The sequence below is a fragment of the Typopeltis vanoorti genome, chromosome 3 (assembly GCF_054136105.1).
Source record: "Typopeltis vanoorti isolate ZY-2024b chromosome 3, IOZ_Tvanoo_1.0, whole genome shotgun sequence".
Classification (NCBI taxonomy): domain Eukaryota; kingdom Metazoa; phylum Arthropoda; class Arachnida; order Uropygi; family Thelyphonidae; genus Typopeltis; species Typopeltis vanoorti.
Window position 1 is genome coordinate 92,503,776 of NC_143551.1, and position 22,056 is coordinate 92,525,831.

Below are 22,056 nucleotides of genomic sequence, written 5' to 3' on the forward strand. Positions count from 1 at the left end.
CTTTTGGATTCATTTGATTAATTAGGTTGGCTAGTTTTGGTGATGGGATAGTTTCTAGGAATTTTAAGATAAGACCCTCTCTCCACACTGTGTCATAGGCAGCAGAAAGGTCTACGAACACTGCTATTGTTTTTCATAACCGTTCTCTATAAAGGTTGTTAAGGCTAGTACTTGATCGCAACAACTTCTATCAGGTTTGAAGCCAGCCTGTTCCTGTGGAGTTTTGTTATGTATACTTGAAGAAATTCTGTTGTATAGCATTCTTTCGAGAAGTTTCAGGCAGATACTTAAGGCAATAGGACGGTAGTTGAAAGCAATTGTAGGGTCTTTGCCAGGTTTTAAGACAGCGATGATTTTAGATCTTTTAAAAATTGATGAAAGTATGCCAGAGTCCATTAAATGCTTACTGCTATTGAACATAGCAGTAAGCATTTAATGGGGTTTGGTCCACAGTTTTTAATGAATTCAGGGTAGATGTTATCGACTCCAGCTGCCTTCCCAGTCCTCAATGAGTTAACTACCTGGGTAAGTTCTTGGGAAGTGAAAGCCTGAGATAGTGATGATGGTGGAAGATCTGTTTTAAGATTTTTTTAGTTTTTGTTTCACCTGTCTCGTAGCTACTCTGTCTTGAGGATATTTAGTCATCGAGACTATATGCTTTGCAATGTGTTTCGGATCTATGTCGGGAAGTTTACCAGAAGTCCTTGTATTAGGGTCAAGCTTCCTAATCAGGGACCAAGCTTTTCGACTGGAATGAGTAAAATAAAAAGTGTTCATTGTTTTAATCCATTTGTCTTTTCCAGCATTGTCAAGAGACTTCAGTAGCTCAGTGGCTACTGTAGGGTTATTATTAGTAGAGAATTCTTTATACAGTTTTTCACTGCCACTATTCCAGCCTGAGATACAATCTCTCCTAAAACTTCTTGGAATGGCAGCACCAATAATAATGCCAACAAATCTATTGTAATTATTTACAGTGGGCTTAATAAATCTTATGACAGTGTAAACCTGTTTCTTAAAAGAGTCTCAGTCATTTTTGAGAAAGTTCCACCTAGGTTTTAATACTGTTCTTATGATTGGAATATTTAGGCCTACTTTATAGATTATAGGTCGATGTTGGCTATTTGGAAAACTGTCTAATACTTTCCTAGAGATGGGAATTTGGCCGCCATTATCGTCTGCAGTACAGAAGCACAAATCAGGGTTATATCCTCTTTTCCATCTAGAGGAGAGAAAGCGTGGTTTATTTTTGGTATCAAAGATCAGATAGAGGTTCTGATTTTCCATCCACTTCACTAGTAGGGTACCATTTAGGTAATCCTTTCTATAGCCCCAAAAAGAGTGATGACTATTAAAATCTCCCAGGATTAGGCTTGGATGTTGTTGCTGTGAGGAGCTGTAAAAATAAACTATAAATAAACCATCTTCAGTGCGTAAAACAAAACAGTTTTACGTTCCGTTATTCTAATCATAAATGACGTCACTAAAAGAATAATATTATTGCGAAACACATTCTATAATTTTCTACGAATTTTCTACGCTTCTTGCTCATAAACTGCTTAAATTTTAATGCTTCTCGTCAAATAACGAAGTACAATTTTCTTGACCAGCACTAATCCTTGTACTTACCTTGTCTGCTGAAATTACATACCCCAGAAGGAAAGCCAGAAGCACAGCAAGAATTGATCTGAAGTTTTCTGAATGAAAAAATAAAAAATAAAATAAAATAAATATATTAAAAAGAATAAATGAATGTAGTTTTTATTGTAAATAGAAATCATGTTTGCAGTTAATAAAGTCGATAATGATTGTGCCTAATAGGCAGAATCACATTCTATTTTGACACTGAGAATTGTAATCAAGACTTCTCGAATTACGTAGATCTACCTATTAGCTATTAAAAACGGAAATTTCTTTGTTTCGTTATGTTTTCTCTCAGCTCTCATCCCCCCCCCTGCCATTCTCTTCCTCTGCATTAAAAAGGAGAGAGAGAGAGAGAGAAAGGGGCATTCATAATTTGGACTTCCGCTATAGATACGGTATGTCAAGTTTATTGATCTCTTGTCAAAGAGAGGCTTTTTCTAATTTACATTAAGGCTGTTCAATAGAGCGGTTTGCAATTAATATGGAATTGTCTCCAACCATTCTATGACAACTCTCACCCGAGTAATCTAATAATTACTCCTTCCCAACTTGTACATATATCAATAATTAAAATTTTCAAACCGAAGTACAGAAAGAGCTGTTTAGATCAAAATCATGTAAATATAAATGTGCAATTATTGAAACTGAAAAACTGAGAAATTTACGTACCCCGAGAGAGAAAGAACCACCGTTTTAGATAAACATCATCAGTAATGTTTTTGTTAGGCTTAAGAAGAATCATAAATATAATTGTAATTGAAACTTTATCGCTAAGCCCAATTGTTAGTTCTGAGTAAAATTTCTAAGCAATGCGATCAATTTCACAGCGAGGGTTTGAGACCCAAACACCAGAAACTAAAATCTGCTTCTCTCGGTCTTTCGAATACATAATACAACCCCAATTCCCACCATCGCTATAATAAGAACCTTTCTCACTCAGAATACGAGCATAGTCCTTTGATTCCTTAGAGATACACCCCTGAATATGATGAAAAACGGAATTATTGAGTGATTAGCATATATAGCCTTGACCAACAGGCCAAGAACATAGCAAATTATTCGTGTGTAAAACACACGCTCAAATACGGATTTAAAGAAAACAGAAAAGAATTATTAGCATGTGTTTATAATATAACTAGTTTCAAGTGACCAGAGGTGTTTGTTTTATTTTATTTCGTTCCCAAACTAGCAACGTCTAGAAATGAATTTTCGAAGGAGGAAGAGGGAGGTTAGGGATTTAGTTTTAATCAACACGGCCTGCTGTTCACAATCACATTATCTGCTAATCAGGGCTAAGGGCAAATTCCAAAACAACATAACCAGTCATCTCTTTCAGTTTGTATCATTAATCGCAGTAGCATGTTTTGAGGCCATGTAATAATGATCACCTGCTGGTACATGCACATAGAACCTGTTATGAGAGTCAATATGTTGACGTCTAGGTTTATGAATTTAGCTCGCAATTAAGTTTTTCCTATGGATCACGTTTCTAAAATTTTATCCATCCTTTTTCTCACCTTTTTTTAATAACAAGACTTCTATGGCTCCACTGTAAGCAAAATAAAAATAAATTCCTAAATTCTTAACTTTTTTTGGAAACCAGTAGGCAGCGTAGCCCTTTGTCACTGTTCATAGACTTATGGGGGAGTAGGATAACACCACTGTAGCTTAGGTGGTTTCGATGAAGCCTTTTGGTCGATAAGACCTGGGTTCGAATCACGCCTGTGACGCGAAGAACTGTAATCAGGGCTTTTCGACCAAAGGTGAGTTAGCTGGTCTCATACGGAAGTGGTAACTTGCTTCTCCAGGAAACGGGTTTTTATCCCTCCAAGCCGGTCCCGTGAACACACATCTACATGCATAAATTCATCCTGGGAAAGCAAGGAAACGACAAACTACCTTGTTCTGTAATCACCATTTCCTAATAAAGTAGCATTGCTATTTCAACAAATCTTCAGTTGTTGGAATAGCGGTTGACGCACTCGACAGCTGCTGCCATCTCGTGTGCCGAACTCTAACGTATTATTTTGTGAAACAATATGCACTCTGATTTTCTAAGTATGTGTAGTTAAAGCCCAACTTTCTGGAAATTGGGTTTTTAACCTGCCTGCGCAAAAAAAAAAAAAAAAGATCGACTCGAAAACCCACAGAAAAAAAGTCCATTTTTTTTTTCTTTCAGTCGTTGAATAGAACTGAACTTATAACGATGAAGAGATAAATGGACCCTATTTTATTGCCTTAAACGTTTGGCCTGTTCTATAGTCAGTCCTCCTTCATGCTGATGCTACAAACGCTATCCATTTAGTTCTCAATCACGTACAGTTTTTTCCACAAAATCTCATTTTTATATTTACATACCTGAGTCATTTTCATCCGTAATATCGAATATGGATGCTACTTTGTGGGGAGAGACAAAGATGTCTTTTGTTACATGCCGAATTAACAATTACATTATACCAACTTCAGTGATGGTGGTGGTCGCAATTGCTATGGAAGCTCATTCTGATGCTAAATTCCAAAATAATTCCAAGTAAAAGTTTTATTTGATTGCCTAAAAGGTGTTGACTGCCTATTAGGTGTTGGTTTCACTGACTTAAAAGGAAAAATATTAAAATAAGTTACGTGAAAAAATCAGAGGTCATGACGATTGAAGAATTCTCTTTCAATTTTTAGAGATGGTCGTCAAACCAGGTCCTAATTTTCATGCTTTAGTTTTTTAGCAATACATAATGTTACTAATACTTGCATTTACTTGTTATTATTAATGCATATAAACCGATAAATATTGGTTGAACAAGCCGTAGAGAAAATAATTTTAAATGTGCTTGTACTTCTAAGTTTCTTACATTCTTTACAATAACATCAAACATATTCCAAATGCGATACGATGATTTATAGCATTCGAATTGAAATAAATAAAAAAAATAAATTTTAAAAATAATAAATTGTGTCTTGTAGCCCTGTAGAAATAGCTTTTGCTTCCATAGCGGTAAGCTGCTCCAAGAAAGACCGCTATAGGTTTCAGTTCTAGCCGCCAGTTAGAGAACCTTTTCCTAGGCGCTTCTTCAGCCGAATTAGTTAATATTTGACAGACACACACACAGAAATTTCTTTTCTAATGGAAACTTGGGTTTCGGGTTTTAACTCAGTATCTCAAAGATCGATGGTAGAATTTCCACTACTATAGACAATAATACAAGTATTAGGGTTTAGGGCCACAAAATGGTGATAATTGTCTGTCGTACTCTCTCTCTCTCTCTCTCGCAAAATCCTTATTCAGAGATAGCTCGATTTCACTATCTTAGAAGACTGGCTACCCATCTGCCTCAAGTTTGTTATTGTAAAAGGAGCTCCACCTGCTCCCTTTAAGGAATGAAAGGGTTTAGATGATTTATTTAGTTGTAATCAGAAATAAATAATAATTTTATTCACGTTATCTCTAGCTTGAGACACCATGACATGATGTTATACGTACTATAAATACTATACATCCTAATAAACAAGCTGTTATGGAAATAAATTGTTCTGGTTCAGGGATTTTTATTTTATTTTATTTTTTATTTTCTTTTTTCTTTTCTTTTTTTTTTAATATGACGGAGCAATTATACTTCTGATTCATCATTTATTTTATTAACGATAACTGCAACAGAATCTGACAGATTCTGTTAGACGGATTCCATGCAGACGGATTTCATGGTTTTTCCACTTAGTCTTTTCACCTTAATTTTCATTTCTTTCATTCTTAGCACTCTTTCTAGATTCATTCTCATTTATAAATCACTTCAGACATTTTCTTGCCCCAAAACATTCCCAATGTTCACATTTCTTATTCTGTCTTTCCTTGTTTTTGACAACTTTGACCTCAAGGCTTTAATTTTCATTGTCTATATTTCACTTCTTTTTGTTATCTAATTCAGAATTATTATCTTTATTCATTAGAAAAGCATTTGTAATTTTTAAATAAGAGTTTATCCTCTCACTCCTTGTTCGTTATATGTAAATTATATGAGTTATGTTTAAATGCATTCAAATAATTTTACAACTGATAACATTATTTCTATTATAAATTATATATATAATTATTTTTCCTAAATTAAAATAAGTATCCAAGGATTTTTCGAAAGTACTTACTGTGCAAGTGGAAAATATTGACCATCTCTTTACCTTCTGGGGATCACTAAAAAGATAAAATTGCGTCAGTTTTGTTTTTATTTTAAGAAATTTTAGTAGACAGAGTATACAAAAAGATAAAACTTTAAAATTACATAAAGATATTTGTCGGCCTGGTTGGCCGAGTGGTTAGCGTCTCCAGTCAAAAAAAAAAAAAGTTGCGGGTTCGAATCCCGCCGTGGGTTTGGATGTTTGTGATTGTCTGTGAAAATACTAGTGGTGGGCGGTAGATAGCGTTTGTGTAAATGTGGTGGATTGTGGCTGGTGGAGATAGAGAGTTGTAGAATAGATTCCCTCCCTGGAGGTGTCAAGTAATAATAATAATATTTGCATTTCATATCTCTTCTAAGATGGAGAGAGAACCAGAAGTCATTGATGAAGAATTCTGTAAGCAAGAAAATGATGCGCAATTTTTTCTGTTCGTGAAAAAAATTAACAAGCAGAGTGATTAGTGCGATATCACAGAATGAATTTAAAGAGATATATGGCATCGAAATAGTGTTTTAAAATAATGATGTAGTCACATAGTTGTCTAGCTTTAAATTTCTTGTGTTTTGTTATTTTTGTCAAGGGATCTACGTTTATATAATAATAATAATAATAATTTAAAATGCCTTATAATGGATTATAATGCGTAATGATTGGTTGCCTTTGCGCTGATTCTAAACATCTGAAGTCATCATCAGCAGTGATAGGTTAACGATTTTCAGCTTTTCGACACTATTTTTTTCTACTTTAGGAATATAATATAAAATTCCATAATTTCTAAATAACGCGTTGTTCTAGTCCATTTTTTTTTATGTTATAAACATATCAAAAAGGTGCTCATTGGAACAAACAAAGAAACAAATTCATTCACTCAGAGCAAACTAACCCTTCTCAAAATGTGTGAGAAGGAACGTCTTCATGGCTTTAGTTGCCTTTGCTCTGATTCTAAACTGAAGTCATCATCAGCAGTAGTCGTAGAAGTAGATTAACGATTTCCAGCTCTTAGACACTATTTTTTTTTTCTACTTTAGGAATAGAATATGATAATAAAAATATTAGTTACTATTTTAATGCCATTATATATACTGGAATAAATTAATGCTATTGTTAGTAGATTGGAATAATTTAATGTTATTATATATATATATATATATATATATATAAGATATTTTAAACCTGGTTTTACTCCATTTCCCAAGTAAGCAAACAGACAAACAAGTCAAGTTTGCGCCTGCAAGTGTTGCAAGTCTAGCTGATCCTATATTTCTGTTATTATATATATATATATGTATATGCAGGGTGAAGGCCTCTCTCATTGCGGGAGGTTTTGGGTCTACTACTCCCATGGTGACCCAGTCCATATTGGGAGAGGGCAATCACAAACATCCATGACTACGCGGGATTCGAACCTGCAGCCTCTTGGCTGGAGAGCGGATACGCTAACCACTCGGCTCGGTCCCCCCCCCCACACACACACGTCTTCTCTCTTAATTTTTAATTTTTAAAAAATTCTTAATTTTTCCTATGTATGGCGACTTTTGGGACACAAGGCATCCTCATCCTAATATTTCATTTGCCGGTGTGTAATCTTTGGTCAATTTTGATAAGTCGTGAAGTTAAATATAAACTTTCTTTCTGGATAAAAAGGGGAAAAAAGCTTCCATTTGCTTGCGTCAGAGATAGATTAAGTCTGAAAAACGTGTATTTACTTTGTCGAAAATGACTGTGTGTTTCCGACTAATAGTCCTCATAAATAGTTCCAATAAAATTGTACAAAGTGGATGAACAATATCATGTTCAACGTCAAAAGCCATTAATAAAGTAACAAAGAACTGACTCTGAGGAATTACGAGACCCAAATTCGAATATCTGGAAATAATATAGAACGATGCTATTAAAGCTATGATATACACATTTCGTGCATCCGTATCGTTGATTTCCCGTCCCCCTACTAAACAATAATCTCCTGTTCTTAAGGACAATAATTTCCTTCAATTTCCTATTGTTACCTACAGTGTCAGTAATTCAAGAAGTATTAGAAGGTCATTTAGCTCGGCCCTGAAATAGCAGCTGATGAATGCTGTTGAAGGTCTTCATTGTAATCATGGTGAAGGTCTCAAGCTAGATTTAGACGAATCGTCATGCCAGAAGAAGTTTTATTATCCTACTCATGCCCCCGCCCCACCTCCTCCAACACTATTCGCTTAAAAAGGCAAAATCCATTCTCAGTACAAAAGAAAGATTTTATACTAAACATTACGGATGGAGTTGTATATAATAACGCTTTTATGATGCCACACTCTCTAAACTTTAGAGTTAGCCCACCCACAGTACAAAAATGGTATTTAACCTTTTGCGGATGAGACTGGCATTAAAAAAAAAAAAAGGATGAAACGGAAAAATAATACTAGGTTTAATTTTATCATACACTCGTGGCTCCATCTGCTCGAAATTTATAGAACTGTATTATTATTATTATTATTAAGGAAAAATCGAATCTAGAAACATGCCATATTAGCCTATTAAGTTGACATTAGAAAATACCATCATGGGAATAGTATGGCAATTTTTTATTGACTACAGTTTAAAGATTTAAATAAATATAAATATTTGATTATTATTATTATTATTATTATTATTATTATTATTATTATTACGGGCAACCCCAAGGAGTCCTTAGACTGATTGAGGGAGGCTCTAAACATCATATCAAGAAAAACTATTCGGCATTCGCACAGTATTTATCATTCTTCGCTTTCAACTCATTCACAGTCATGGCACCCACAACAAACTCTAGCAGCTTATTCCACTCATTCACCATTCTCCAAGTAAAAACCCTAGTTCTAACACCCTTGCTAACTACACTCTTGCTCAATTTCCATGGATGGCCCTAGTTCTCCCATCACCAGACCTGTTCTGAAAAATTTCATCTGAATTAATCTTGTAAAAACCCTTCAGTAATTTGAATGTCTTAATCATATCACCTGTTTTCTGCCTATCAACCAATTTCTGTAACCCACAGATCTTCAACCTGCTCTCTTAAGGTTCATTCCATAGACCAGCTATCATCTTTGTCACTCGCCTCTGGATCCTCTCTACCTCCTCCTCCTCCCCATCAAGAAGAAACCCAGGGCCCCAGATCTGGGCACAGTAGTCAAGATGGGGTCTTATCAAGGCTCGATAAAGATGAACAATAACTTGCTTATATCTGTTCGTCAAAGTATTCTTCAGTAACCAAATGATCTGATGAGCTGCTTTAGTCACTTTTGCTATGTGGGCCCTAAACTTCAACTCCCTATCCACCAACACATCCAAAATCTCTGGCTTCGTCAACCTCCTGGAGTACAGTTCCACCAATGTGAAATACTGCTGCTAATTTTTTCACCCCAAAATGCATAACCTTAAACAGACATCCATTTTTATTATCCCAGACTGCCAATCTATCCAAATCATCCTGCAAGATTTTGACATCTTCTGCATTCACTATTGCTCTACCCGACTTTGCATCATCAGCAAATAAATGAATAGTTCCTCTCAGATCCTTTCCCATATCATTAATGAACAAATTAAATAGCACTGGTCCAAGAACAGAACCCTGCGGCACACTACTAGTAACAGGCCTTCTTTTGGACTCCACTCCTGAATAAACTACTCTCTTATATCTCCTATCAACTACCCTCCTATCCATTTCACCAACCCTATATCTATTCCCATGTGCTGCAGTTTACTGATTAGGATTCCATGTGGTATCGTGTCAAAGGCCTTAGCAAAGTCCAGCAGTATCACTGTAAATCCATTACCCTTATCCAGTTCGGCCGTCTCTGTATTGTAAAATGTGAGCAAGTTACTGAGGCATGATCTACCCTTCACAAAACCATGCTGTCTTCCATACAATATTCCATTTCCATCTATCCATTCCTGTATTTTGCTTTTGACTAATATCTCCAAAACCTTGACAACGATTCCTGATATGCTGATCGGTCGGTAATTTGCAACAGCAGTCTTGGAACCGCCTTTATGCAATGAAATTATTTCCCCCTCTTTCCACCCCCCCCTCGGGACTAACCCAGAGCGGAGACTTAAATTAAACAATATGGTCAAGGGAACTGACAGTTCCTTTGCCTCTTCACGTAAGACTCGAGCTGGTATATAACCAACCCCACAGATGTATTACAAAACAATCTCTTCTCGGAAAAGGGGGATTAATGGTTCGCTACGTCACTTGATTAAGAAAAATACCTGAATTCGAATCACGCACGATGTGAAAAATGTTCTCGACTTTTTTTCGAGTAAGGTCCAAGGGGGAAAAAAATGATGATAAAGAGGTTCTTCAACAATTCGAGATTTATCTCTTAAAATGGATAAATGAGTCCGCGGAAGCAAGACTTTGTGGAATAGCAACTATGGAAATAAGAGTTTACCATTAATTCCTCAAACTGTAAATGAAAGTTGCCACATGTTAACTGGGCACAGACTTGAATTTTTTGGTTATTTGGGAAAATACAGCCGAAGTAACTAAGACTATAAGACTAGTTATTATGTCTATAAATGGCGTACATTCTTTTGGCTGATTTGCCTGTTTTACTGAATGAAATAGGTGTAAGTCACAAATATGCGAAAGTCACGAATGATAGATAATTAATTCCAGGCCAAAAAAAAAACAAAAAAAAAACATAAATTTTACTCACGAAAACGTTTTCATGCTAGCTCGGATTTCGCCTGTGGTGGAGATGATTGAATACTTTGCTGCATGTGCTAACAGAGCGAACAATAAAGTTAATAATACATTTATCTTCAACCCACGCAATCTATGAATAATTTTTAAAGTTCATCACCATATTTGTCATGATGTATTAGGTTTGAAAACAGGCATAATGTTATTCAAGGGACCAAGCTTAACCATACAAGTGATATAAATGAAGTACTATATTTTAAATTTTGTTCTGTCAGTTAATCAAGTACATGTTTTGAAGAATTGATATTCATTATGCAACTTCCTTTTGTGCGTGCGTGCGTGCGTGTGTGTGTGTGTGTGTGTGTGTCGTTAAAGTACAATTTCTTTTTCTTTTGTTACAATCTTTCCATAATTACTGGAGACACCATCTTATGGGGGTCATCTTATGCATCGTATGCTAGCGTTTCATTTGAAAAATCGGAACACAGATCACGGGTTTCGATTTTTAGTAGGTTCAGGTTGTTTTGAATTAATGCCAAAACAACTAAGGGTAGAAACCCAATCTACTGTCTGGAAAGAGTGTCAAACCGACGCACTTTCTTGCCGGTTTGTTTGTTTGTTTTGCCAAGTAAAAACAGGAGTTTCTAGTAGAAAAAAAATCCTGTCAGTTCAGTATAGAGTCCAGAGAACTCATCTTCAGTTGGAAAGACCTTTAAAGATTCTTCGCTTTCTAGATGGGATTCAATCCCATGTCTTTCCAATCAAACAACATCGTTGACGATATGAACTGAGCGATGGGACTACTCCCGATTTTCAGTTGAAAGAAACAAACATTCTCATTCTGTCCAAATGAACTTACGAGAACGACAGATATAGACATCTAAATATCAAAAAGAAAGATCATTGTAATAGACTTTTCTATGTCTTTTTTTTTTTAAACCGGTTTCCGAGTTAGTCGATCTTCGGCACAGACATAGGGTTGTTTATTTCGAAAATTCCAGTTTTATTTAATTCTGAAAATCAGAAAAATAGATTGTAGAACTAGTGTTATTTCAGATAATAATGCCAGGTAAGATTAGAAGCAGGATACAGCAGTTGTCTATTGTAATCTCATCACCAATGAATCTACAAATCGCTTGTAGTCACGATCACAGTTTTCAAATTTCCAAAATTAGGGAGAACGCCTAATTTCTTTGGAGAAATGAAAAGAAATGGATGAATTGATTTAGTTTATTTATCTAGATATCAGAAAGAAACAATGCGGTTTAATTTATTAAATACGAATTTTTAATATATAATACCCGTTCTTACCTATGACTGAAAGACACTTTAGTCAGAGAAAGAATTTGAATCCAATTTCTTTCGAAAGATAATTCTTGAAACTACTCACCTTAACAAAGCGTCTTAGGAAACTTGCAAATGTAAACATCTTAGGAAATTTGCAAATGAAAACGTCTTAGGAAACTTTTGCTGTTCACTAAGGAAATGGAAAATAGTTCTACTATTTGGATTAATAGCATTCGTTTTGAATCAGAACACTGTTTTACGATCAATCATTCACATAATAATCTGCTTGATATAGCAGCTACTCAGATAAACCATAAGCCGAAAGTAGTATAAAATCAACTGCTTATTAATCATATTACAAAAATACAAATATAAATATACCGAAAATCTTCCAATGCTAGAAAAAGAAAAAGGAAAATTGTTCTCACGAAGAATACACTTCACTACTTTTTGATCCACTATGGTCTTTGAACCTTGCTGATCCCTCTAGAGTATGTAGAGTGCATCTTAGAAGCATGAGGAAGTAATCTAAATAAAGAAAAAAATATCCAGGAAAAAGTTTTACCTGAATTTTACCTGACTAAGCCGATTTGCCACGAAATGTGATTAGAGATTTGCAGAATTAATGAAATGTTACTGCATTATTGACTACACATATTCACAGATAAAGGAAATTAATTTCTTCAACGAACAGGAAGAATATCCTGACGAGAATCCACGTGTCCTAGATCATGAAATATTCAATTTCTTTTCTCATCTCAGAATCCATGTAACACAAAGAAATCTTATTACTTATAAAACAGCAACTCCAAACCTCACTGACCGGAAGAATTAGTAGTAAAAGTCGTAATAAAACTGAGAGTCTCTGCAACCAGTGCAACATTTATGACTCGAGAACCGAAATGAATCTTACAAATGTTTGAAAGACATCGAGAATGGATAGAGCGGATTTGTTGTTTAAAATTTTCTCAGAGGCAACTAACGTCATAAGATCAGTGGTTTATGTCTATCAAATACTGTATACTCTTTATTTTAGCAGAAGAAATTTTCAAGTTTCCAATAAAAAATGACAGTGGTCAACTCGGTCTCAGTGTCCAACTCGGTCTTTTTTTTTTTTGCTTATTCATCGGACGTATGTCCAATGAATAGGCAAAAAAACAAAACAAAACAACCTACAATTCAAAGTCTTTGGCATCAAGAAAAGTGTAGGAAGCAGACGACTAAGAATAAGCATAATATAATTATTTAAGCGGCATACAATCTAGAAATACGGTGGTAATTGGCTTGATTTTGAACTAAATGCCATCTCTTATGAGGTAAACTTGCCAATCACTAGTTATTACACGTGTATTCTGTTAAGTTAGCTGTACTTTTTTTTTGTTTAGGGAGGGAATGGGATAGAACATTCCATTATCTAATTTAAGAGGAGCTTATATCTTTTAGATCTTAATTTATACACAGTTATATCGTAAGATAGCATTTCATTCACTGAACTTCAACTAAATGAAGTTCTGCGAATAAGTAATGTTTGTGCAAAATACGAACTTACTAATTTTGTCTTAAATTAAAAGTATCGAGTTAATTCTTTTCGTGCAATAAAAAATGTCAAAATAAAAACAATAAATAAGAAATAAATCGACGAAGTTTTTGTAGATTGTTTACGGATAGACGGGACCATATATGACCAGTTTCTTAATTTACATAATAACGTGCTCTAGCTGCGTCTATGAAAAAAAGTAATATTATTATTATTATTATTCTTATTATTATTATTCCTGATACCTCCAAGGAGTCCGAAGACTCATCGCGGGAGGACATCTATATATCTTTTACATATACATATATCTTTTATACATATATCTTTTATATTTTCATAATATAAATTGTTGATAAGTGTTGATTAATTTTTTTTTTTAAGTGAACCTACCACGATCAGTGTACGGACTCGTGGAGATATTATTATCTATCACACGCAGCTTAGCCGAAGTAATTTTGAAAAACTGCTTAAATTGTTTATATATATATATATATATATATTTATTTATTTATTTATTGTTTTCTTTTTAAGCTTGACCACACGGGTGCGTTTCTGACAGAAATATCGTTGCTGTGATTCGTCAGGTAACAGCAGACGTTCGTTATATGGATGTAATTTTCAATAGATTAAACGAGTAGATATTATTATTATTATTATTATTCCTGATACCTCCAAGGAGTCCGAGGGCTCATCGTGGGAGGACATCTACAATTCTCTCTACACCTAACCTCTACTACGAATCATCTCCATCAACGCCATCTACCGCCCACTTCCAACACCACCACAACTAGTAATTTTTGTCTGTAAATTGCGTGTGTTCTGAAGGGCCGATTTGTATGTATGCGGGATGAAAAACCCGAGTTTCCGGGAGAAAAAACCCTGCTACCTCCATATGAGATCGGCTAACTCACCTTCGATTGAAATCGACCAGATAAAGATTCCTCCCGTCGCGACGAGAATCGAAACTTAGGCCTATTCCAATCGAAGGGCGCAATGTACCGTCGTTCTTCCAATTGCGCTACGGAGGCGCTTATATGTTATATAAGTTCTTTCTTATTATGAGTTAAATTAATTTTAAGGTAAGTATATGATGCCACATAATTTCTTTTATATATAGTACATCAACAGACTGTTATTTACGATTATGCTAAAGCAACTAACGCTATCTAACGAGTATACCATGTCTGTTAAGCACGTTTCTTTTCGAGCCAGTTTATTTTGTAGGTGTAAATAATATAAATAAATAAAACCGATCTTCCAGAGGAGATTCGAATTCAGAACTCTGCGAAGACTAGTTGCTTATTCAGTTGATTGTTTAGGCAACTGGTCTTCCGACTACGTTTATGAAGGCGTCCCAAATTTAGTGGTAAACGTATTATCAGATTTTAAACTGCGTAGTTTAAAATCTGATAATTAGTATTCCGGATAGCATACTCCAAAATTTCTTTGCAAAGCAAGTATAAATAAATGTTCACTAACGACAATTGAATGTGTTTTGAGAAACTAGCCACTGCAATGCATCGCTACAGTATGGTATTGTATGGTACAGAAGACTGCAAATAGAGATGAATGTACTTGTTTACTGAGTTAGCGCTAAAGAGAGCGACCCATTTGTCCATGAAACCTAATTAAAAAGGCACTCATGATTTATAGATATGCATTAAAAGGCACCTAGTTAACAACAACAACAATAATAATAAATTTAAAAGGCCCATATTTACAAAAAAAAAAAAAATTAAACGACACTGACTTGAAAAAAAAAATTATATTTTTCCACACAGAAATGTTTAGTCATAAATCAATTTTAAGGTATAAATGATTTGCAATAAAGGTACAATTTAAGTGATATAGCTATAGTTGGTGGTGGGATATCTGTTGATAGCGTGGTGGCGCATTGGATAACGGGGTGTCTTTTTCAGTTCCTGTGTCCGGTGATTTATATTAACAGTTTGTAAAGAAGTTGATTTATATTATTATACTATAAATAATTGGAATCACTTAAATATAAAGGGCTAATAAGCTTCATTTCGGCGATATAAACACTATTTAAATTAAGGGGATATTAAATCCCACATTGTTTTAAAACCGAATAAGAAACTCAAAGATTGGAATCAGAGAGTTTCTTGCCGAATATAGTAAACTATAAAGTATCGGCGACCACTAGCGTGAGCTAATGCAAGTGACCCTAGTACGTAGTACAATACCGGACAACTCGTAGCGAAGGTGGTGAAGTTCTGATCGCTATTCTTAGGTATTTCCCATAATGTAAAAACACATTTCCTAGGAAATGTATGCTGTTATTACATTATGGTGGAAGGGCTTCATCAGTGAGTAGCTAGACCAATTAATACCAAAGTGTATAGCGAAAAGAACTTATATACTCTGCTATACGAGTTTCCAAACAGGTGCAACCATTAAATTACTTAAATATAAAGAGCTAATAAGCTTCATTTCGGCGATATAAACATTATTTAAATTAAGGGGATATTAAATCCCACATTGCTTTAAAACCGAATAAGAAACTCAAAGATTGGAATCAGAGAGTTTCTTGCCGAATATAGTAAACTATAAAGTATCGGCGACCACTAGCTCACGCTAGTGGTCGCCGATACTTTATAGTTTACTTTATATCCCGTATTCCCATATAATTAGAATCACGTTGTGATTCTTTCATAGGTTTTGGGAATCTTGACTTTGTGTCTAAGCCTGACTCGACACCGGTGTATTGATTAAAGTAACTGCCAGTGAAAATATGACTTCTGAGATTGCTGCTGTATATACTGTATATGTATATGCATATATTGTATATGCTGTATAGATTTACATTCATTAGATTATAAATAACTATGAAATTCATAAATATTGAAACTCAGACCATATATTTGAAATGGAACAATCACCATAACAAAATGTTACCTGTTTTTTTTATCAGTTACTTTCTAGGGAATCTCTTGTAGATGTAACTTTAATGTGTGGAAGTTCGAGCTCACAGAGTACTATTATCCGCATGCAGTCAATTCTTTTTCAATTTATTTATTGACAATTCTTGTAACCATATCCCATTGTGATCCTCAAGGACATAAAATACACAGATCCGAAAGCGATGGTGAATTTCATGTATAGAGGTAAAGTGAGCACCTCGCGGGCCACCTGCTGCACTTCTTAATGTTGCTGAAAGTTTAAATATTAAAGGATTTAAAGTGGCTATAGGTGAGCTTTTGGATACTTTGGATCGTGTGTCTATCTTCCGATAGTCTGCACCACGATAAATGCATGACAAGTGAACTATCCGATCTTAAATTTAAATTTAGCACTGGTCATTGACTCTCAACTAATCAGTTGACACTCAGTCTCATCTTCAGGAGGAATGTGATCTCCACTTAGAGTATAGGCCTTGCCTCTTACTGGGCCACAACAAAAACAACATGGGACAGGTTGCAACCTTTAGGTAAGGGTAAAAAGAGGAAGATCTCGGAGAAGACTTTGGGATTCAAATAAATGTACAAAAAATAGGCGACGTTAAGAACCATACAGCTGGTATCAAGAAGAGCTTAAGGATATTAATGAGGAGACAATGTCTCCTCATTAATAAGAGAACGAAGACTTGAGTTCTCACCTAACCATCCATCAACTCACGTTTCCCTTCCTCATTCATGTATAAACACTAGTGTGACTCAGAAATTATTTTCTAATGGTCAGTGTTCTGTAAGGTGGATGGATTACCCTCGGAAAAGGTACAGTTATCGAAATTGAGTTACCACCATTAAACAGATATTGAACTCAAGTTGTGAATCTTCTGATGCACAGCATGAGGGTGATACGTTAATTTCCCATGCAGCCGTACTTACCATTGTTGAATTAATTGACACCCAACCTCATCTTAATGATGATTTAATAGATATATTGTGCCGGAATGTTTAACAATTTGTATGTATATGAGAGGTGGGGAAGGAGCTCTAGAAAGTATTTAGCTTTTGTCAGTGCAAAGTGTAGCATTGTTTTATATAAAACGATAGCAATATTTTCACGCTGAAAATTTTTTACAGCGATATATTTCCTAACTTTGTTTTTCGCTATTTTCAGTGCCGAAAAGAAACGCTGAGCCATATGGGAATAACAGGAAACTTTTATAATTTACAGTTCTCTCAGCAATTTAGTGAGACAGCTAAACTGTCTCATAGCAGAGACTCTTATTGCACTCGGCCAAGCAGACCGGCATTTGAGCATTGCACTGCTTTAAAAGTAAGGCAGAATAAATTTATGTTATGTTTACTCACTTACCGTAGTGGCAATATAAAAACTATTAAAAAATGAAACAAATGGGATGAAAAGTGGAGTGGGAAACTTCTTTGAAATAATTTCTTTGCCTTTTAGGCTTCAACAATTTGCTACGTTTTATATGTTCTGTCAACAAAACTGTTTTTTTGCTTTGTTTTGTTTTTCCGATTTCTTAATAAATTTGCTTGTTTGTTTTTGAGTCCGATCTTTTTATATTCTTGTTCTATTTTGAATTTTTGATCCATTTATTTAATGGTGATTATCGCTTTATTAACTATTAATATTTTGATAATAGCTTACATCAGCAATGTTTAACGAGAACTCTTTCAGTGATAACAGAAAATGCTGATTATCCTATACGTTCAGAAGTAAAAAGAGCTATTTTAAGATCAAAAATAGGACAAGTGGCAGAAGTTGACAATATCCATCGGAACTGTTTAAAGAAGGGGAGATAACCAATATATTGTTATTGCACTTCACAAAATTTGCAGTAGGTGTGGCAAATCTGGTCAAAAGACTGACAGCTATTTTTATTTTATTTCCATTCCATATTTCTATTTCCAAAAAAAAAAAAAAAAAAGGAAGCTGCAAAAATGCGCAATAATTTTAGCAAGTAGCCTTATCAGCCACCTAAGTAAAATATTTATAATCTTACTCCCATGAATTCAAGCAAAAATGGAATCTAGATTTTTCAGGCTGGATTTAGAAAGAAGAGGAGTATAATAAAATTTTACACTCCCTATCATTGGAGAAAAATACATACATTCTGTTCATAGATAGAAAAATAATACGATTGACTAAATAAATCTCTGTACTCATCTTCTGAAGTGACCTCTCAGATCAAGCTGAACTATAGTAGCATGCCCTTTCCAATGAAGCGTGGAGAGCGAGACAGGGATGCAGATTATCATCAGTGTTATTTAACTGCTTTCTTGAATATGTTATAAATGAAACCCTAGAGAGTTGTGATATTGGAGTGACAGTAGGAGGAAGAAGAATAAACTATCTAAACTGATATGGGATGCAGATTATCATCAGTGTTATTTAACTGCTTTCTTGAATATGTTATGAATGAAACCCTAGAGAGTTGTGATATTGGAGTGACAGTAGGAGGAAGAAGAATAAACTATCTAAACTTTGCTGATGATATTGTATTCTCCTAGCAGAAAACAAATCGGATCTTCGGGAAATCACCACAAGGATACTCATACTCTTAAAAATCAAAAACTATGACCAATATTTGTGCTTCTGGTCAGGAAAGAAGTGCCATTGCAGAAACGGAAAAAAAAATCTCCCTCAAGAATACATCTGCAGAATAAGTTGATCGGTTTAAATATCTATGCAATATCTTTAATTAAGATAGAAGATGAAGACAGAATATTAGAGCAAGAAAAAGAATCAATAATGGCGGAAAAACAATAAAGTAAACAAAATGCAAAAAACGTTAGTCATGGAACAATAAATGTTAAGTTTGAATCACCGCTAATGGAGACACTTCAAAACCTCACATTAGCGAATGATGATTGGTTAGGGGGTGGCTATGAACCCCTCCCCAAACCACTCTTCTACCAATATTTCAATACCAATCATTGTGCGCAGTTCTTGCGTCACTTTTTTCATCCATCCTCCTTTCCAGAACAATCACGTGTTATACTAAGAAATGACCTTTGCGATAACGAACCTTCCACTGACTTCCATTTGCGACGTTTCTAGAACTTCTCCAAAAATATAAATATATCCGTAGCCAGACTGTTTGATCAGTTCAGTTATTGACTGAGTATAAGTAAGTGCGTTGTCTTTAATTGTGATTCTTTTCAAGTAGTTTTTTTTTATTTAATGTTTAACGTAGTTTCAGTTATTATTATCAGTGATTTTTAAGCGTGTCAGTTATGGATCAGTGGTTAAAAACAGAAACGGTTAAAAAAACCAAAACTTGATGTGGATTATAACCCATCGCTAAGTACTTCTCAACATGTGTCCGCAGCTATGAGTACACCCACTCCGTGAGATAGTAAAAAGGCACGTGCCTCAGGTATTACACAGAAGAAAAGGAAATACTGTGAAGAGTATATTAAATGAGTTTTCATTAGTAGGGGATGATGACTGTCCTAACCCTTTGTGTGTGTGTGGGGGGGGTGGAACTATTATCCAACGGTTGCTTGAAACTCTCTCTACTGATGCGACATTTAGAAACTAAACATCTTATGTATAAAAACAAAGAAATACGTTATTTTCAGCGCTTAGAAAAGCGTCCAAATGTAACTTCATACATAACGTCAGGAAAGAAAAACAATGAGAATGCAGTTGAGGTTTCCTACGGTATTGCTTATCGCATAGCTAAATGTGGTAAAAACCACACCATAGCTGAAGATTTAATTTCTCCTTGTACATCTATCCTAGGATGCCGTTTTTTGTATGTTTGGGGAAGGACATATCCGCAAAATCGATACTATCTCTTTTTCAAACAATACAATGTCTCGAAGAATTCAGGATATGTCTGACGATGTTGAAGCTGCAGCAGTAGATAGAATTAAAAAAAGTAAATTCTCTTCCATCCAAGTCGATGAAAGTGTAGATGTTGCTGATTTATCTATTTTGCTCATCATCGCGAGGTACTTGACAGAAAATGAAATTAAGGAAAACCTGTTGCTTTGTTACCCATTGACAGAGCGTACCACAGGCGAAGATATTTTTAATGTGATCGATGGTTATTTCATTGAAAAGGACATTAGTTGGTCGAATTGTGGTATGTGCTGATGGAGCCAGTCTATGTCAGGTTGTTTTATAGGCCTACGCGGCCGAGTTAAAGAAGTAGCTCCCCATGTACCATGGAGTCACTGCTGCATTCATAGACAAACTCTTGCATTCAAGCCTCTTCCTAGTGAACTGAAAGACGTTCTTGATGAGGCTGTAAAAGTTGTAAATTTTATTAAGTCACAACCACGAAACTCCAGATTGTTTAAAGCGCTGTGTGAAGAAATGAACAGCCTTCACAGCATATTACTTTTGCATACGGAGGTAAGGTGGCCATCTCGTGGTAAAGTACTTACACGACTGTTTGAACTTAGACATGAAGTCCAGGGTTTTTTGAAGACCATCATTTCCGTCTTGCTCCAAAGTTTCATGGCAGTGATTGGTTTCAAAGTCTTGCATATTTATTAGGTATTTTTATAGAAATAAACAAACTCAACTTGAAACTTCAACACAGCTCAATCACTATATTCAAAGTAGCCGACAAAATTGAGTCAATGATTAAAAAACTGGGCTTTTGGAAATCTTGTATTGAAAGAGTTCAGCCAGAGGTTTTTGAAACTCTGCACAACTTCTTATCTGAGAATGACTTGCACCTATCTCACAACGAGAAAGAGAATATTTTAAGTCACTTGGAAGGTCTCAAAGTGTCCTTTTATAAGTATTTCCCTCAACGTGAAAAATAAAACAAATCGATTGCAGATCCCTTCAATGAAGAATTCTTCAAAGAAGCTAAACTATCGATCAATGAAAAAGAGCAGTTAATCGAACTTTCAACCGATTCTTCTTTAAATTCTGATTTTAAAAGAAAGCATCTTATTACCTTCTGGGTAGATGCCAGTGAGGAACACGAACAGCTCAGTGAGATGGTACTCAAATACCTCTTGCCATTTACTAATACTGAACTAGTGGAGAGAGCTTTTTCTTCTTACAACTTCATAAAAAATGAGTACTGTAACAAGCTTAATGCAAGTCCGGATTTAAGACTGTATCTTGCATCTTTTGAGCCTAATTTCAAGAAACTAAGTGCATCAAAGCAAGCTCAACGATGTCACCAACAATGTTTCAATCGGCTAGTGATCTGTATACCAATTATTACAGACTTTTCAGATAACACAAATAAATATTATTAATAATAATAAATCAAAAGTTTGTTAAATACTTGATCATCATTATCAATATTTAACATGAGATTATACTTATTTCTGTATTACGAATATTGTAAAATTAAATCTGTGGTACGTTTAGTGTAGTGATTTTCCTTTTCCAAATCATTACCTCATTTCCACTATTTTACATTAAGATAGGCACTGAACAAAAGTGTCAGTATGTAAAAACAGCTATTTTAAAAACAAGGGATACAATTTATAGAAATGGGTTTAAAAGGGGTACACAAGTGGAAAAATATTGGGAACCACTCGTTTAAGCGATAACATCATAACACATATTCGAAATAAACAACTTGTCTGGCTTCGTAATAGTAGCAGATCTAATGATCTCCCAATGAAGTCCTTGCAGGACATATTCCAGGAACCCAAGAAAGAGAAAGACCTAGAATAACTGGATATAGAATATAAAAAAAATGGACAAGTACTTCATTTCAGGGCTGAAAGATAAGCACCGACCATGAACTGACTAGAAGATTTCTGTGAGGAATGTTCTTTGATATCTGCTTAACTGTCTTATTGTGGACTGTGGGAAGAAGAATCGATGTTTTCATTACACA

At 34.9% G+C, this 22,056-nt stretch overlaps 1 protein-coding gene across 2 annotated transcripts in view; it reads right to left on the reverse strand.

Moving 5' to 3' along the window:
• Window positions 1-22,056, reverse strand: part of LOC150108385 (U-scoloptoxin(01)-Er1a-like) — a 74,049-nt gene that overhangs the window by 15,813 nt on the left and 36,180 nt on the right. For both annotated transcript variants that reach the window (XM_090415792.1, XM_090415793.1), the window contains exons 2-3: window positions 5,776-5,821; window positions 1,630-1,697 (exon numbers count right to left, since the gene is read on the reverse strand). In XM_090415792.1, the coding sequence (XP_090271918.1) occupies window positions 1,630-1,697; window positions 5,776-5,800 (93 nt within the window). In that variant the 5' untranslated portion in view covers window positions 5,801-5,821. The remainder of the gene's footprint in view (window positions 1-1,629; window positions 1,698-5,775; window positions 5,822-22,056) is intronic.